Source organism: Micromesistius poutassou (genome assembly GCF_964030765.1).
Source record: "Micromesistius poutassou genome assembly, chromosome: 12".
NCBI lineage: Eukaryota > Metazoa > Chordata > Actinopteri > Gadiformes > Gadidae > Micromesistius > Micromesistius poutassou.
In genome coordinates this window covers 4,387,548-4,406,489 of record NC_140282.1, presented here as the reverse complement: position 1 = coordinate 4,406,489, position 18,942 = coordinate 4,387,548, and the positions used below count along the sequence as shown (strand labels likewise).

The window sequence follows — 18,942 nt, the reverse complement described above, 5'->3', positions numbered from 1 at the left end:
AAAAAAACGAAATGAAAAAAAAACAAACAAATGAAAAAAAAACACAAAAAAAACAAAAAACTATTTATTTGTTTTATTTCTGCCGTATGGATCTTAGCAAAGAAAGTTCAAACTCTGTTCCGCCACTGAGGCTGTGATGCTGGGGCGAATACCATGGTCCCAAAAACAAACTGTTGATCGGAGCCTTGGGGCGTATGCGGGCTAATTTGACATGGATGCCAATCACCGGGGGCCCACAACAACGCTGTGACGTGCGTACGCAGGGCCCCCCCTGCTAAGAGCCCTGCTTTGGTGGTTGGACCGGCTCTTAGAGGACAGCAAAGAACAGTTCCTGTTGGAGGCAGGGGTGGGGAACGCCTGTAGTCTGTATATGGTAGACTGCGTCTTGGATATAACCCAGTTTGTTTATGTCAAAATGTAAAGTACGTGTCTTCCCTGGGAATCCTTCCCGAAGGATTCCTCTCCAATAAAAGTTGATTTCATTTATATCCCTGAGAATATTCTATAAATGTCTCATGCATCATATAATACATTTCTTTAGGGTCAGGTACAATTGTCTCTTAGGTATAGTTGTATTATAGTGTCCTATGGTCAAAAGATTTGTGCGACTAGAAATATTTAATTCCTATAATTATGATTACATTGCTTGACAAAGTTAAAACATAAGTGTTTGGCAGTCGTTTACAAGTACATATCAGATTTAATCATTGTTGATTGTAAAACAGACCAAAGCCTTTGTATTTCTTCGCGTAAACAATGCTTATTTTTTTGTTTTGTTCTTTTTATTTGAAAGAGGAGAATATTAGTCTTGTGTTGCAGCATTTTGTAAACGAGTTCTGTTCAATTACATTGGCTTGGCGTTGGTTGGACTGCACTGTGAAGCGGCGGTCCCTATTTATACCTGAAGACCATGGGAAGGGGGTTTTCTAGCATTGTCTGTCATGCTCTCTCTGAGTTCTGCATCTTTCATTTCTCTGTGTGTGTGTGTGTGTGTGTGTGCGTGTGTGTGTGTGTGCGTGTGTGCGTAGAACATTGACGCGTACACTGGGTCTATGTCTGAGCAATGCTACGTCTAGAGATAAAAAAAACACACGCTGTCTCTTGAATATTTCAATTCAATTTTATTTAAAATGGAGCTTTCTAAATGTATTTTGTGAAAACTATAAAACATTTTGTACAGTAAAATTGTGTCTTAAAGAAAGCTTATTCGCCTGGTTCCTGTGCTTCTCTGAGGTGTAAATCCTAACCATCGTATGGTTGAATAGATTCCTAATTGATGGAAAGCTAAGAAAACAAATCTTGTGCGTACAATGCCAGGACAAGACACCGCTGACACAAACAAACAAGACTTTGAATCTCCAAACCAAAAGGCTTTATTTCTTTCCAAAACAACAACAACCCTCTCTTGTTCCAAAGCCTAACCCATCTCCACACAGAGACCACACACGGCAACAACAAGCCACAATGGGAAAGGTCAGGCAATTCAGCATCCACAGCCCTTGTTTCAGTGGAGTTACGATGGTCCAAAAAGAGAAAGAGAAGCAGAGCCAACCAGGAGGAGGAGGAGGAGGGGGAGGAGGAGGAGGGAGCAGAGCAAAAAGGGGGGGGGGAGTAGAATAAAGTAGACAGTGGTGTATAGTGAGCCAGAGAAGTGATTGGGTTGTGGAGTGTTATTGTGCTTCACTTGCTGCCACAGCAGGGAGGGTCTATGTGAATTTGAGTGCATGTGTGAATGAGGGAGAGCGAGAGAATCAAGTGAGTGTGAGAGGGTGGTGTAACAGTGTAGATAAATATGTCTAGATTTGAACTGACCAATGAGAGAAGATAGCATTGACACTACTTGCCTGAGCCTTGCCGTACAAAAAAAAAGGTTAAATTGATTCATCCTGGATGGCCATTACATTCAATATTTCAAACCCCCTCAACCACAAATCTTTCCATTTGAAGGTTAATCAGGATTTTAAGAGGAAACTTTTTAGTGGGCGGAGCAAATTCTCTATTGATTTTACCCTGGATTGAGTTTAGAGGACACAAGGAAGAGAACAGGCAAAGCTATTCCCCAGAGAGAGAGAGAGAGAGAGAGAGAGAGAGAGAGAGAGAGAGAGACAGAGACAGACAGACAGACAGACAGACATAGACAGACAGACACATAATGAGAGAGAGAGAGAGAGAGAGAGAGAGAGAGAGAGAGAGAGAGAGAGAGAGAGAGAGAGAGAGAGAGAGAGAGCATTAATAATTACAGAGGGCAAAAGAGGGAGAGAGTGCAGAGTTAAGCAGAGATAGATTCAATATGCAAGAAAGACAGCAATTAGTGGCTGCGAATGACCTAAGGTTTCAGGAGATAATGGAAAGACATGCATTCAGTGTTAAATTATGTCAAGGGGGACACGTTCCAGCAAAAAGTAATTTCACTTTTCTGTAACAAGTAGTGCATATGGCATAGTTTGGACATAATGCCTAAATTGCACAAATACACAGGAGCATATGGGGGACACACATTTTACAGTTTTACATTCAGAGATATGATTAGAAAAATCTAACTGCAGTCACTCTCGTGGTTGCACAGTGTGCACGTGCAGTTTTTTTCATATTTGTTTATGTTCTAACCTCCATTATTTCTCTGTATGTCAATTGCATTTACATATATATTCGACAGGTATGAAAAAGTAATTATGAAGTATGATTACGGCATTTCAAACGCCAACATATTACTGCTTACATTTGTAATAATGGATGGAAAGAATCTGTTTAAAAAGAAAAGGGGCAATTTATCAGATGGACTCAAAAGGAATAATAACTAACACCTTTTATTGTTTTAAATATGAACAATTCACGAGCATTACATGACCTCATTCTTTCCAAACAATATCATCAACATAGTGGTGGGGTTTACGTCATACTCGTATCACCAATAACATTACCCATGATGCAATCTGATGTACAAGCCCTATTCACATGGAGAGTTTGCAGGGAGCCAATACAAGGCAGCTGACGGCCTGACAAGCAGCAAAGATACATAACAGAGCATGGCTTTGAACCACACATAGTTTACCCCTGTAGTCAGCAGATTGACAGTGTAAAGACTGAATGGGACACATTCAGATCTTACACAGAAACATTTTATTTTTATTTTTTTATTTATTAATAATAAAAGGTCAGAAATATTAGAGCAGTGTGAATTACAGCAACGGGAAGAAGAAAATCTATCAGCAAAGGGTGGAGGAACCAATAACCACTGTTGCCTCTTGTTTATGCTTATTATTTACACCACAGTTGAGCCAAACAGTCCTTGTTTTTTCCTCTGAGGACAATGTCTTCCTGGCATTGGCCTGTTTCTTCCACTCATTCATTAGCCCCTCCCTGACCTTTCACTGCTCTCCCCCAACTTGTTTCCTTGCTGGGGATAATTAGCAAGGAGCTCCAAGGGGGAAGCCACACTCGGGCTTCTGAGCTGGAGAGGGAACCCATGGCCTCCATTGACTCCTGCTACACTCTTAAAGCTAAAACGTGTATTGTTGATCAATAGAATACAATGTAACCTGATAGGTCAAGACCTTTGGTGACCAATAACCTCAATATTGTCCAGCATACTGATTCAGGAGGCCTTTTGTTGCAGTGTTATGTTCTCCAGACCTCTGTTTATAAACTGGTGTATGAAGATGCAGAAGTACACACAATCAAAGTACTTTTTATAAAGGATAAGCGGTTAACCCCTTAAATATATCGGTCAATAACCTGTGTCGCCGCTATAATACATCTAACCATTGTCTATTGAGTATTGAGTTAATTTCATAATTAGCTTTACCTAATTACATTTATAATATGTAATCATTGCTGATACAACGCATTTCAAAACAAAATTGTTTCCCATAAAAAACATGAAACGGAAACAAACAGCGAGGGCAACAGGAACACATGATGAAATCAATCTGTTCACAATGCATCTACCTTTCAGGTGTACCCAACTAACTCAATCTGTCTTGTTATTCATATGCTTTTTCTAGTCTGTAAAGGAGGACTGGCCTATGTTGTCTCCCTCTCTCAACACACACACATACTATATGCACACTACACACACAACGCCTAACCAAGCATAAACCTGTCAGACAACCCAACGTCCTCTGCCACGTGTGTGTGTGCTGCAGAAGATAACCAACGCTGCCACTACATAACCGGCAGAACACATTCAAAGCAACACTAGCAGCCACACTAAAGAAAGTACGAAAACACAACACTTGTTCCACGCGTTGTGTTTTTTTTGTTTTGTTTCCCTGTGTCACTGTTTGACCTAATTTGTTCTTTTCAGCTTGTCATGGTGCAGCAGCTCATCCAGTAAACATGTTTGATGAGGTGTGAAGCCTGCATCCCAAATCCAGCTCTCCTATATAACCCCCTCTGTCTGCTCTCCTGCCTGGCTCTGTAGCCCGGTGGAGGTGCACCGTCATTCTCAGGTCATGGCCCGTGTTAAAGGGACAGCTAGATACAAGCAGCTCTCCTCTGCCCCTGAACACCTATTGTGAGACAGCCCTCCTCATTATGAACTTCTGTCAATGATCCAACGATCGGTTTGATCGAAAGTGAGCATTGAATTACATTAACGGGGAATGTCCGCAGTCTACCTGAAGGGATCCTTGTGCAAAAATGCTTTACCCCTTCATGCTCCTTCATGACATGCATCTGACTTCAGTCAGGAGTTTTGGCTAAACGATCTTAACGACAATGCCAAAATGACAAAACAGTAAACAAATTCGTGAGCCGTTTCAAAAAGACAAAAAAACCCACTTATTATTACATATTTATTTTATTAAACACAAGAATGGTAATCATTTGTAACATTTTGTGAGACTCGGGGGAGTTTGACACGATTTGACACGATTGACACGACCACCGCCGTAGAAAGGAGCAAAACAAGCGTCAATTACCGACGCCGAGAGCCCACAAGTCGAGAGCCCACACAGAAATAGCACTCCTCAGTCTTCACATCAGGCAACGCTGAACGCAGAGAGAGTCCCCCCACCCTAACCACCTGTGATGTATTGTACGCTGAGCAGCGGCGGAACGTCACCGCGGTTTACATTTATCCTGTGCTAAAGCCGGGGCTGGAGCACGTCGAAGGTCGGAAAGCGACTGGCGGGGTTATTACCGCTGACAGCGTGTGGGTGAGGAAACAACCTGGTCCGGGCAACAAAGAGGACATCACTCTGCAGTCCCAGCTTTCCAGGCCCCCTCGGTGAGAGTGATGGTGTGTCTGTGTGTGTGTGTGTTTGCGTGCGTGCGTGCGTGCGTGCGTGTGTGTGTGTGTGTGCGGGGCAGTGCTTCTAGAAGTCCAGGTGTTTGTTGCCGGAAGAACCACACGATGTGCCCATGGCGGCCGCCCCTGCCTGCTCCCCCCTGCTCACCCGGCTCACGGTCTCTGACAGGTCGGGAGGCAGATGTAGCCGCTGGAGAGAGGGGGGGGGGGGGGGATGGGGGGAATGAGACATGGGTGGGGTGGGGGAGGGGGGAGGGGGTTTGGGGGGGGGGTAGAGGTAGGTGAAAAAGGGTTAGGGTGGACGAGAACAACACAACAGAAGGAATATCAAAACAAACGAAAGACATCCGATGGTACAACCGCGACGATGACAGACGTATCCAGACAGACGGCCGTCGCCGGGTTTTGTTCCCTCACAGTGAGCCATGTTGAGTAGCAAATTGGATTAGATGCTTCAGTTCTCTCCCCACACTGGCAGCGCAGAGGGAACCTGCCAACATGCCACTAAATGGGGAAAGCCCATTGGGAACGGGACGGTGTTGTTTTGGGTTGGTTTTGTGGAGGTGTCTATTGGGCGTGTGAACATCTATTTATGGCGGAAACTGTGTGGCAATAAGGAGGGTGGCAAATGATGTGTGCTGTATCCGATCAGCATTCCTGCACCCTGTACAAATCGGGTCAACGTTAAGGAGGCATGGCGGGCGCAAAGACTTTATGCGTGCAATCTACATGTGTGTCTGTTTAACACCCCGAGCGTGCGCACAAATCTGTTGTGGGAGTTGCATTACACAAGTGTTTATAACGGCGATCATTGCGGCTAGGCTAATGCAGAGCGGGAAGCATTTGGACAAAAGCAACAAAGTTCCTGCAGCAAAGCTTATCTTGGGAGCGGCCCTGTGCCAACTCGAAGCACAAAGACGCGAGGAGGTTAATGAGGGCCACTCACGTAAAGCCCCCTAACGCTAACACGCTAAACTCTGCAGAGCTTAAGAGGGCCGACGCCGCTCTCGAGGAGCTGCCAATGGCCCTCCACGAACAAAGTCCCGCAGAGACGCTTTAAAGTGAGAGGAGTGAAGTATCTCCAGAGTCGAGTGTGCGAGACGGACAATGGCCGCCGCCACACGTTTTTGTTTTTTCTCAGCGTCGGAGCCGCGGCCCGATGGATGGAGGAAAAATACCAGAGCAACGCGAGCGTCCCTGCGAGTGCTCTGGAAGTAAAACCCTGTAATTTTCCCCCTGAAAGAATCTGCTGTGACATCTGAGACCTGATGGTCCAAAAGCTCCATTCCATTCCCCCCCGCCCCGACCCCCCCAGCCCCCTCAGACCTCTCCCGCTGTCGTCATCCTGGCTGCCCCCCCCCCCCCCCCCAGCCGCTGGGCTTCAGGCCTTCCCACTCCCTCGAGATACTTATCTGCTTCCTAATGACTAAGTGTCGGGCTCCCAGGGTTTAACAGCTTCATTATCAACAGATAATACTTGTGTAATGTGTTAGCTGTATACGTAGACGCGTATGTGCCACTACGGAGAGCTGTGTTCAAATATCGCCTCGACAGATGCACGTGCGTAGGTGAGACGGGTGTGTGAGTGTGTGGCTGTGATGAACATGTCTGTCGAGGGGGGGGGGGTGAAGGTTTGTGGTTTCGACTGGGCTCCACGGCCAGAGGGGTTGAGGTCACGCCGGTGATGGGGGTGAAGGGTGACAAAGCCCCCCCAAATGAGCACTGAGCCCTTGAAACCGGTCCTTGGGGGCGGCCCACCGCCGCCGCCACAGATAACAAAGTAGAACTTCCTCCCGACTTAAAGACCGGGGCGCCTGCCAGATACAGAGGGCGTTTGAAGTGGGGAGTATTTATGTCTCTAAAGGTGCGAAAAGCTGCATGTACCGTCGATTCAGTGGCCAATGGGAAGCCTAACCCCCCCCACCACCACCCCCGCCGGGAGCCGCAACAGATCTAGCTCACTGTATATTTGACTTCAGTGCTATTTGAACTGGGCTATGTCTAACTCTTCAGTGAGGCTTTAATTATCACCTTATCACATCTGAAGAGATATGTTTTCCTTTACTATTACTAGCACTATTACTGGCATACACCTTCTCTCTTAACTAAAATTTAAACCATTTGTCAGTCCAAGTCAGTCCCATCAGATATGGAAACGTATGTCCCACCGTGGCGCACTGCTGTGATCGGAGGCGTGTCATACCCCCAGCGGTCCGCTCCTGCCTGTCCACCACGTTTCTCTTTGTGTGATTGTGTATGCGTGTGTGTGTGTGTGTGTGTGTATGTGTGTGTGTGTGTGTGCGCGCGTGTGAGTGTGTGTCAGGAGTGCGCTTGTCAGGCGAGCAGGGAGGAAACAAGAGGAAAGGGGCTGTCATGCTGCCCCACAGATTATCTGGGGGGCAGGTGAAGCCCTTAGACGTCGTTAAGGCCCTATAATTTAATGTGGGATGGTAAGGTGAGGTGACAAAAGCCATGGGGTTGAGAGGGCTGGGGGGGGGGGGAGGGAGGGCTGATCACTTCAACACAGCAGCACTGACAACCGATACATAATATGTGGTTGTCTGGATAGGCGTCGTGGTCGTACGAAGACGCCGCGATTTTAATAGCACCACGCCATCGCAAACGCTTTGACGGCCCGTGCGTCTCCCTGTTTTCCTTTTTTCTTTTGAAGTTACCGCTCTTTAAATAACTTCCCCTCTTTAACACACATGAACAAACAGCGCTATAAAAAAATTGTCTAATATCCAAGAAAAACTCCAAGGGAAGTGGCCTTGAGGAGAAAAAACACGCAGAAGCTTCGCCGTCCCTGCCAAACCTCACCTGGGTAACCTTTCGTGTCTCCGGCTCACTCGAGTGTGATTGAGAAAGAAAAACAATGCATTGATCACAAGCCCGGACTCCGTTCTGCTAAGTGCAGTGCAGCGGAAACGTGGCAGCGGCGAGAGAGAGAGAGAAGGGAGGAAAAATCAATCACATATACATCGTCCTCAGTGGGTGAGTAAAAAAAAAAAGAGAAAAAAGAGAGAGACATCACACCGTTGTCTGGCTGTCACGCACCCACAGACCTGGCTCGCCCGTGTGTTTGGCTGTGCGCTCGGGGGAGCCCACTGAGCATGTGCGGAGCGAAGGTCAAACCAATCCAGAAGTGAGGCTACGATAACCTTTTGAGTTCTGGGGCAGACCAGAACAATCGATAGCTGCATCAAAGTTAGGGGAGGGGTGGGGAGGGGAGGGCAGACAATACTGATCGATCATTTTGACATACAGAGGGAAAAGCAGGGCCCACTAACATTGACATCAGCCATCCCTGGACATTCAGGGAATAGTTGATTTTGCAACCTTTCAGGCATTGTATCTTACTCCAATAAATAAGGAATGGGCTTAAAACATGAATACAAATAAAACCAAATAGAACATGCTTTACAAGATATATACAGATGTAAAACAAACTAATGCGTTTAAAATCATGCATGCATTGCCGACTACGTTGTACACATTATCCTCTGTGCATGGAGACATTAACTGCCTAGTCAGTAACTGAGGGGCCAATACTGCAGACCTATGGCACATCCATAGCACGGACACATATTGACACTGTAGTTCAGAGTCTGGGGCGCACACAGGACTGCCCTCACAGGAGTCCTCCCCACAACCGGCACGCCCCGCCATGTAAACAAGGACATCCGGTAAACCCTCGGAGGCATGGTGGGGTGTATTATGAGTGTGTAAAGTCTTTTCCTCTGCTGCTTGGCAACCTTGAGGGGTTGGGGGAGGGGAGGAGGGGAGGAGGGGGGGCTCAGAGACAGAGGAACTAAATAGGAAGAGAGGGGATGGGGGCAGGGCAGAGGGATTCATTGGTGGTTAAAAAAAAAATAAAAAATAAAAAAGGAAAAGGCTAGGCTGTGGGCTTTGGCACATGGGGGGTGGGGGGCTGGGGGGTGGGGGGGGTGGTTGTGTGAATACGTTCTGGCCACTAGTACTAGTGTGTGTGTGAGAGGTAGGTATGTTCGGATACGCGTGGAAAGATACACGTGTACGTATGAGAGACAAAGTGTGTGTTTGTTGGCTGTGTTGGAAGTGTCTGTCAAGCCAAAGGTTTGGCTTGAGCAGGGCTTCACGGCCGGGGGGGGGGCGGGGGGGGGGGGGGGTGCTGAAGGGTGAAAGCCCCCCAAATGAGCACTGACCACTTGAAACAAGTCCTCAGGGCCGGCCCATGGACCGGCTATCCCCACTGACTTCCCCTACCTGACTTCATGAACAGAGAGTCCGGGGGGGGGGGGAAATTGCGTCAATAACAAGTCTCTAAAGGAAGGCTGTATGGACCGTCCACTCAGCGGCCAATGGGAAGCCTGGAAAGAGGAGTGGCTGGCAACGGATTGGAGCATTTTTACCCGCCCTGTTAAAACTTTATGTAAGAACATAATTTTCATGATCCAAATAGCCCGGCTAGAGCTTAGGGCCAAGCCTGCTTACACAAAGCAGACCCCATCAAAGGAATTCCACTGGTGGTAACGGCTTGCTAATGACTGGAGTATTAAGTGCTAATTTAACGAGTCATTTCTTCCATAGAGTTTTAGCCACACTTTCAAAAGGGCCCGTGTCACTGTACAGCTTAGAACTGGGAGAAACCCAACACCCCGGCTTGTGAACACATGACGTTTGGATTGGGCCGTTTCAATCAGATTACCTCATGTCAGAACGCACTCTGGGAAGTGACACAGTGTTTACCATAAACACCTACTTAACGCCATCATTGTTAATTTATTCCAGCCCATAAGAACCATTAAGTCGCTGAAACGCGAGAGCACAGAAACCGAGCACGGTATTAGCATGCCGTAATCCTTGCGCGGGGAGTCACACAGCATTCTACATGCTGTACAGTACACACACATATGCATGGGTGGGTGGGCATTCTAAACACTTATTAGACTACCATTAGGATTAATCACAGTACAACTGGGATATCGGAGCAAGGCATCCGCTATCCATTGACAGAAGTTACCACTTTCCATCTCCCAGAGTTGACGGGGCACGGTGCAGCCAGTGTGAAGTAATCGGGGTCCAGGATAGGTCTATTGTCCATTTCCATTTCCACCGAAGGTCCACGGGTCAATATTGCAATTTTTCCATTTTTTTTAATGGATAGAAATCTGCCACACTCGGTGCACTATGCAGAGGCCAACTGCGAGACAAATCTCCTCCACAACACCGTAATCCCTCACACCTATAAAGTTCCCCCACATTGTGTGCGGGAAATCATATTCTTGCTCCCGATTGCAACCAGTATTTACGCACCACATAATGTGATGTTCTTTTTCTATTCCAGAACAAACAAATATCACACTGGGCTTGCTGGCAATCTCAAAACACTTCCGCCCAAGCAAGTGAGAGAACATGGCAGCAACGGCCGAGCGTAAATCCCATCACTTTGGTAATTCTAGCCCACCTGCGCCTAACAAAGGTGGCCGAGAAGCCTGGCCTTCCTCTTCTTTTGTGGATACAAAGGGAGTGCAACATGATCCCGGGCTTTGCCCCGAGACTAACCTGCTGACTGGGGAGCTTTGGTCCTGCTGGTCCTGGGAATTCTTCAATAATAATGATAATCTTTTCTTAGGTTCTTTTTCTTCTCTCTCGCTCACTCTCTCTCTCTTTCTTTTCTTATACCGACAACGTTTTTTTCTTTGTGTGCGTTCGTTAAAAAAATCACCACAGGAATTCTATCTTCTTCGTTTCACCCCTGAACCCTATGCTGTGTGCGTTCTGGTTCGGTTTGCTCTGGTTGTATTGAGTCGATCCAGAAACCAAAGCCGGTGCTATTGGGTCGTACGGAAGGAGTCAAGTCCAAATGGAAGTGTGTATTTTGTAAAAAGTCACTGTGTTGAAACAAATCCAAACATGAAGTACATATGTGACCCACCTCCCTCATGCACAATCTACTTCAATTGAATCTCTTCATTCAAGCATACCTAATAAGGAATTGCTCCTTCAAACCATTACATGCTCCTGGTGTATTTCCGTGTATATGTGTGACAGAGAAAGAGGTGGGGGGGGGGGAAGGGCGAGAACACAACACCCCCAAACAAAGAAAATAGAAGGTAAAAGTTAAGGAGGAGAATCTGGAGCCGGTTCTCGTGTTTCCTTGCGGGGCTAATTGAGTGATGGTCACCTGCCTGCCTCGTCACCTGCTGTCTGACCCGGGATAATCCTGGAGCCTGGCGCACCACCAGTCAGGTGGGGCTGGGGCGGGGCGGCAGACGCATACAAACACGGGCTCCGCGGCTCACCCCGCCGCACCGCTAATGGCGTCTGACAGCGCGCCGGAAGACAGGCGGGTAGAGATGAGTAGGCACTCTGAGCGTGATTAGTTTCCCACCAAAAGTTACGAGAACGGTGGGGCGGGGGGGGAGTCATAACTCGACTGAGTTTCCAAAATCCAACAGGGGGCTGTGAGCGAGTCCGAACAGGGACTTGATAAAGCTCGCAATATTCCGGTCGGTATTTAATACGGACTGGAATGTCGGTTTTCCCTTCTGCTCCTCTTAAGACGGATCGCTACTCACTTACCCTTTACGCTCCAGAGAATCACGTCAAATCGCAATGGATAGCATCTGTCACGTTACTGGCTATGACAAGCATAGGAATCGGTGAGCCCCCTTTCCCCCGTGTTTTAAGCAGATGGACAGACACAAAAAAAGGCTGAAGCGTAACAGTACTGTAAACACAAACAACCGCAACAACAACAACAACAACTTGCTTGTTATCACGTTCCCCCGTCGTCTTGGGTCTGAAGCCCTCCCTCTGGGGGCCTCTCGTGTCAAGAGCCCCGACGAGGAGGTGCTGCATGGGGGCCCCTTTGTCTCCCTTTTCTGTTCCGTTTTGTTGCCCCTTCTTGGAGAGAGCCATGTGGGTTGCTTTTGGACCGTGGGCATTGCAGGGGTGAGAGGGTGAAGGGGTTGAGGGGCGGGTGGGGGGAAGATGGCATGTTGCTGACCCCGGTGGGGGCGGGGTGGAGGGTGAGTTGGTGTTATGGGCCCTGGGCAACACAGCCGGGGAGCCGGTGGTCCCCCCGGAGCGACATGGCGGCCCAGGGAGAGAGGGAGAGAGGGGGTAGAGGGCAAAGAGTACAAACATGTGTAAGTGCTGCCTTCACTACCAATAGTCCTGTAGCAAAGAGCGGAGCAGCATGGGTTATGACAGCATATCTGGGGGACCTCTGGTGCCCTCCATCGCTCTCTTGACACACACACACACACACACACACATTTTACCCCTCAAACGATGACTGTGATAGGGTAGTTGCCGGGTTAAAACATCCCTGACACCCTGTTGCAAGAACATATCTGCAAGTGCAATCCAGGCGCCGACTACCTAAAAGCGAGTGCCAGGGTGTTTGATGTATGTGCATGAACAGCCTTTGTATCATCTTAAAACGGACCACCAGCTCGATTTGCATACCCATGTCTTTACTGCACAATCGGCCCGACAATGGATCATTGCAGATCATTTAGTTCTGGGTCATAAAAAGGGTGAACAGTAAATATTTACGCTGTGGTTAAAATATCACAGTATAACGTTATGGAAGGGGTACGGCATGAGTTAGAAACAGGATGGAATTCCTTTGACAATACAAGGCAGTCAGTTCCTCCACCACACACAGCATCCCCCTGCATGCATAAAAGGCTAAGGCATTAGCAAGATATTTTAACATGCATTATTCATGCTTTTCTCCGTTGCACTTACGGTGCAAATACAAGGCGCGCATACCCACATTCACATTCACAGGCAGACACATAAACACTTGCGTATGTGTGTGTCATGAAGCTTTGCAACACCACACGAAACGCACACAAAAAGCCAACAGTGCCACAGACCTTGGCCTTCCCCTGAAGTCACCCCCTTTTCCTCCTGCAAAAACCCACCATTGGACTCGCCTCTCTCTCTCCCTTCCCATTCGGATGGGTTTCAGTGTGTTCACAGCCGTAACATTCGGCAAAGGGAAAGGTCGTCTGGAGGTTACTGTGTCAGCCCGGGCAAGAGGGGGCGACCCCGTGAGAAGGGGAGGGCAAGCAGTTCGTCTTTCACTTGTAGCAGTGGTTGGTTATTGTGCAACAGGCTAGCCGGGGAGACGGAAAAACCTGTTTGTCCTCAAAGAAACAGGCTGAAAGTGAAAGCAGTACCATTATCAGAGCATGAGGCTGGTGTCGCAGCTGGCATCGCGAAAGTCGAACAACTTTACAAATTATTTAACTGTGGTATTACATACGAAAAAAATAACCTTAGTTCGGTTTGTTTATTCTCACCACCGAGCAAATCGAGGGAAGCCAAAGTAGAAAGCCGTTACAAAGTAAGAGAACACTGGGTGAAGCTGTGCACATGCGTCCACTGCCACGTCGATGTGTACTGTCAGTACAAGATCATGTAAGGCATGTATAAGCAGGCAGCGTGGAGCACACAGCCAGAACAACTGCCTTCAGCGGCATCCATGTTTTTTTCCTACTGTTAGAATTAAAGTTGTATACATGCACTTAAGTGATTCTTGCACTTTTTTGGCGTTCATCTTCATCGTTGACTGCACTTGCTGCAAGTCGCTTTGGACAAGAGCGTCTGCTTAATAAACGTAATGTAATGTAACAAAGGATAGATACATTTTAAAGGAGATGAAGGCAAGTGAGTTTGGTGCCATTCGCAATGAGAATGAGTTATCAGTTGCTAATGAAGTAATAACTTACTTTTTTTTGGTGTGTTTATTGTTTTTGGAGAGCAGTTGGTGGTTGGGACTGATTGACTTCCATGTTCTATACTACATGGTTATTACGTATTGAATCATTTTATAGACCAGGAATTGCTTGGCTGAGGAAAACCATTAGCTACGTCACTACTGGCGCAAATCAAAACGGGGAAATTATCTTGGTTGCGACTTTATGACGGGACTACGGATAGACCAGGTAGGCTTCAGATTTCAAGTTTCCACTGGGCATGATATTCTTCAATCAACTCCTTATGCATGCAAGGGCAAGGAAAAGTTGTATTTGTAGAATAGGACCCCTTTAAAAACTGATGTATGTATTGTTACTTAAGCCAGTATATGCAAAGTTACATTGAATAGGTGGATATGATTGACATATGATGGATTGGGTATGTTTGACTTTTTTTTGTTTGAGTATAGGGATTTTTCAAGCTATAGTTTCAATATATAAATTAGTGTGGATATATATAAATCCATCATAAAATGATCAGTATCCAAATGAATGTTTCTTAGCTGACTATGTATCTTAGTTGTTAAGTTGAAGGTACTTGATGGTGTGTGTGTGTGTGTGTATGTTGGGGGGGTGTGGGTGTGTGCGTGTGTGTCTGCATCCGTGTCAGTTTGACTGCCCAGATGTAGAAAGAGGAAGGGGGGAGGGGTGGGGGTGGTTGGGGGATGGGGGTATAATCCATCACCAGTTGATAGTCCTCACAAAAAAACACAACTCTTTTTTGCTGAGAGGACAGCCCTTGTGCAGACAAAGACCACCATACTGGGGACTTCATAGGCCCCAACTGAAAAGGTGTTGCCCAGAGTAACCCCATTCACACTAACAGGCATGCCGGCTCAAGCTAGTCATTACTGCTGACTTGGACCAGCCGGGCCACACATAGACCCGCCTAGACCTTCTAAGACCATTCACTTTACATCAGCCCACGGGCAAATAGCTCCATCACAAGAGAGCATCTACCACCATAGTCAACGTCCTGTTGGACTGTATGTGCCCAAATGTGCACATCTTTGAAAGGACCCGTTTCTGAGTTTGTTTTCCCCGTTTCAACACGAGGTAAAATTAGTGCAGGAATAAATAAACAAGAGACAATAAACACGTTCCAATTGAAAGAGTCTGCATCAAACCCCTCTAGTCATCATAACACCTTTCATTCATTGTTTTATTGTGCATCCACTTGGAAAAAAATAGGTAATTCAAGAAAAAAACTTTTTAATTGCATGACCAAAACATCCATTGTGAGACTTTTTCCATATGATGTTCTACAAGTCGCAAGCAACATGGGAACCTCCGGTTCTCAAGGTGCTGAGAACAGTTTCTCACTTACTCCTCTGTTCTCTGTGGCCAGACGTATTATGGCAAAATCTGCAACATTGGACAAAGACGATTCACAGCTTTCCAATGTTTGTAGCAATATTAAAGAGCAGAGAAGTGAAATGCCAACCACATTAGATACGTTATTAATTATACAATTATGAAATACAATCTGTCCAGTTTTTTCACCCAATTGTTTTTGTCATAATCAAGTGGCAGCCCATATCTTTATAACAAAGTAAGTCAGCTGGAAGGTTTCAGTGGGAACACTGGTTGGACTGTGTTGGAACTGGGAATGCTAGGGGCTGACATTCTGTGCTCCACTAACCTACTAAACTCTTAGAATGGTGTACTAGCCACCTAGCATGGCATCTGCACCAGCTCCACTCTGGATGCAACTCGAAGATACACAGCTTGGTATTATATTAAAGAGAGTTACTTGAACAATAAACAAGGGGACAAATATGGTTTTGAAAACCATGATAAATGCATGTTTGGACTAAAGGCTATAGAGTCTACTTTCTCCCCATCCTTGTCACCCCCCTCATACCCAAATACACATACACACACCACAGAGACATACACACAAACACACACCTTATCCTGCACCCCCCCCTACCCCCACCCTGCTGCCCCACTTCCCTGTGGGCAGGTGGGGTGTGTAAATTTAGCTCCAGCTTGGTGAGGTGCATCCTGGGTAGGCAGTGGGCAAAACCACCTTTAGGGTATCCGAGATGTCACAGAGAATGAGACATCACCTTAACTGCCCTGTCAAAAGATTCACCACCTTCCATACACCCGCCCCGCCCCCCTCCCCCCCACACACACCTCCATAACCCCTAGCTCTTGGGAGCACCAGGAACGGTGGACTTTGGTGTTTTTCTTTATTTAGCCTGAAACACGTGAGCCACTGTCTCACCTACAGCACTGTGTGAGTGTTAATTGCAAAGCATTACTATTGCCATTAAAACACTGATCTGGGGCCTGAGGTCAAGGCAGGGAAAAAAAGAGAGAGAGAGATAGGTTTGAAAGGGCTGAATGTTGTTTGTCTTTTGCAAAGACACCTATGATTGGAACTACATGAATGTTTTGTGTTTTATTATGTAACTGACGAAAGCAATGCTGAAGAATGTTTCAATAAAAAAAGGAATAAATATTTAGACTAATAAAAGGCAATTAAAAACCTAATTGCTGTGAATCCACATATACCAAAATAATTATCGGAGAGGATTTTTAAAGATGCCTCTTTTACTCAATAGTTATCATCAATCAATCATTTTATAAGAATATCATTATTTTGTGATTATGAATTAATCCGAAAGTAATCAACACATTTTCTAATAAGTCACAAAAAATGCCACTAAAATCTCATAGTGGGTCAGTTGTTTATGCCACACAAAGTTATTTGGAGTTATTACAGCGGATGAAAAAATACCAAGGTCAATATAGACTAACGAGTCTGTATTGTTAAGTTGGAAACTATATAGTTGTTGAGCTCACATTCGTTAAAAATACAATTTTCTCAGACCAAAGTGATCCAGAGAAGAAACCTAAAAATGGCGGCTGCAGTTGAAATGTGGCAAAAACGAATATAAACCTATAGCACTACCAGTTAGCCCGATGGAAGCTCTTCATCATAACCTTTCCTACAACTTTTTATCCTCCCAAGCCTCAAGCGAAAAGTCTGGTTCATGAATGCTTACAATCCTCCCTAACACTCAGCCTGCACTCATATTGTCAAGAGGAACACACAGACGGAACACAAAGAAACAAGTGACCAACGCAGATGCGAACGAACAAAACCAAAGAAGAAGAACAAAATTGCGAAGAGACTTTGCTTAAATGCGACTCTCCGCTTCTTCTCCCTCTCCCTCTCTCTCTCTCTCTCTCTCTTTCTCTCTCTCTCTCTATGTGATGCCGGCGTCGGGCATTTTGCTGGGAATCGGGCAGCCTGCCAGATTGGGGCCAAGTCAGAGTTGTCAGGGGATTACAGTGCTGCCTTGCTCACCGCAGGGGGTACGGAGGGGGCCTCAATTACCCCGGAGCGGCTTGTTTGATTTGGCCCAGCACTTTTCAGGACCGACCAAAAGCAGAATAATACACCATTAGCAACTCAAAGTCCTGCCCTAAAATGAGTCCACTTATGCATCACATACAGTAATTGTGTGTCTATCAAAGACTGGCAGGTCTACACCAATTACGCTGATAACAACAAAACAATCAATGCATAATATTATCGGCCCGAACACCTGTGGGCTCCAGCCAGACGGCTGCCGTTTCCTTGTTTCAAAACTCGGCCTTGCACAGAAAAAAAAATTGAAAGCGCGAAGTGAAACGTCAGCGTTAACGGATAAATAGACGATGTCTGGTAAATCCATAAATGACTAGAACGTAACAAACGCAGACAGCAAAAGGGCGGCAGAAGGTATTTGTTTGCACTGCGTTTCATTTGGCTGTATGATACCCAGTGAAAAGAAAGAGAGAGAGAGAGCGAGATAGAGAGGGAAACATAGAGAGGGAAAAAGAAAAAAAAAACACGCCTGCTGGAGATAGCGTTGCTGTGCAATTGAATTTCACAGGATATGAGGCAGCAAATGGCATGTAAAGGCTGTGGCGTCAGGCAGTGGTTGTTGTTTCACGGGCCAACTAGATAAGGGAGGTGTAAGTGAAATCATTGAGTAACTGCGGGGCATCAGGGCCAGTCTGAGGTGGTTGGGATGGGGGGGGTGGGTGGGTGGGTGGGGGTGGGCTGAGACAAGCCCAGGGTCCCCCTTGAGCTCCATTGAACACCCACTTAGCCTGATATACATGTACTTTGAAACACGCAAAGAAAACCGCCATGAAAGGACCTAAGGCACCAATACAGGGAAAGATAAAATGCTGGGTTTGCACTCCCACATGCGTACACACATGGATATACACAAATAAACACACACACACACACACACACACACACACACACACACACACACACACACACACACACACACACACACACACACACACACACACACACACACACACACACACACACACACACACACACACAAACAAACCACTTCAGACTGCAGACGCCTTTATTGAGGTATCAGCCTCAGCAATTGTGTTTGTCCACCTGGGTATGAAACAGCCTCTCCAGCCAGCACAGGGAGAAGACAGCCGCGTGGCCTGGACCAGCCCACCAGCCTGGCCCACCAGCCCAGGCCCCCAGCTCCTACACCACTACGTCTCTCCTCCCCCCCGCCCCCCCCCCCCCCCGTCTCTCTCTTAGAGAGAGAGAGAGGGAAAGGGAGGGAGGAAGAGAGTGAGAAAGAACAGCGGCCAAGTGTGGATGCACCTCATTACCTCACTCGTCCACACACCAATTACCCCTAAATAAATACACCCATCCCACAGGCAGCAACAATGACATCCGCGGCTGAAAGGGAAGAAAGGGGAGCCGTTCAGAAAGGCTCTGTGCGACACACAGAAGAAGTCCTGGTTGGACGGCGATGAAAAAGAGTGCCGGGGGAACAGAAGAGCATGCCGGGGGGCTGAGGGTCTTTCAACAAAAAAAACGACAAAAAACGACCAAAAAAACCCCTAAAACTAAAGATGAGACGGTGGTGAGAGAAAGGACAT

At 46.7% G+C, this 18,942-nt stretch overlaps 1 protein-coding gene across 1 annotated transcript in view; it reads right to left on the bottom strand.

Annotated features, from left to right (window-relative positions):
* Nucleotides 1–4,809: 4,809 nt before the first annotated feature.
* Nucleotides 4,810–18,942, bottom strand: part of elp4 (elongator acetyltransferase complex subunit 4) — a 44,771-nt gene continuing 30,638 nt past the window's right edge. The window contains exon 10 of the mRNA XM_084476481.1: nt 4,810–5,441. Coding sequence (XP_084332607.1) covers nt 5,319–5,441 — 123 coding nt within the window. The 3' untranslated portion in view covers nt 4,810–5,318. The remainder of the gene's footprint in view (nt 5,442–18,942) is intronic.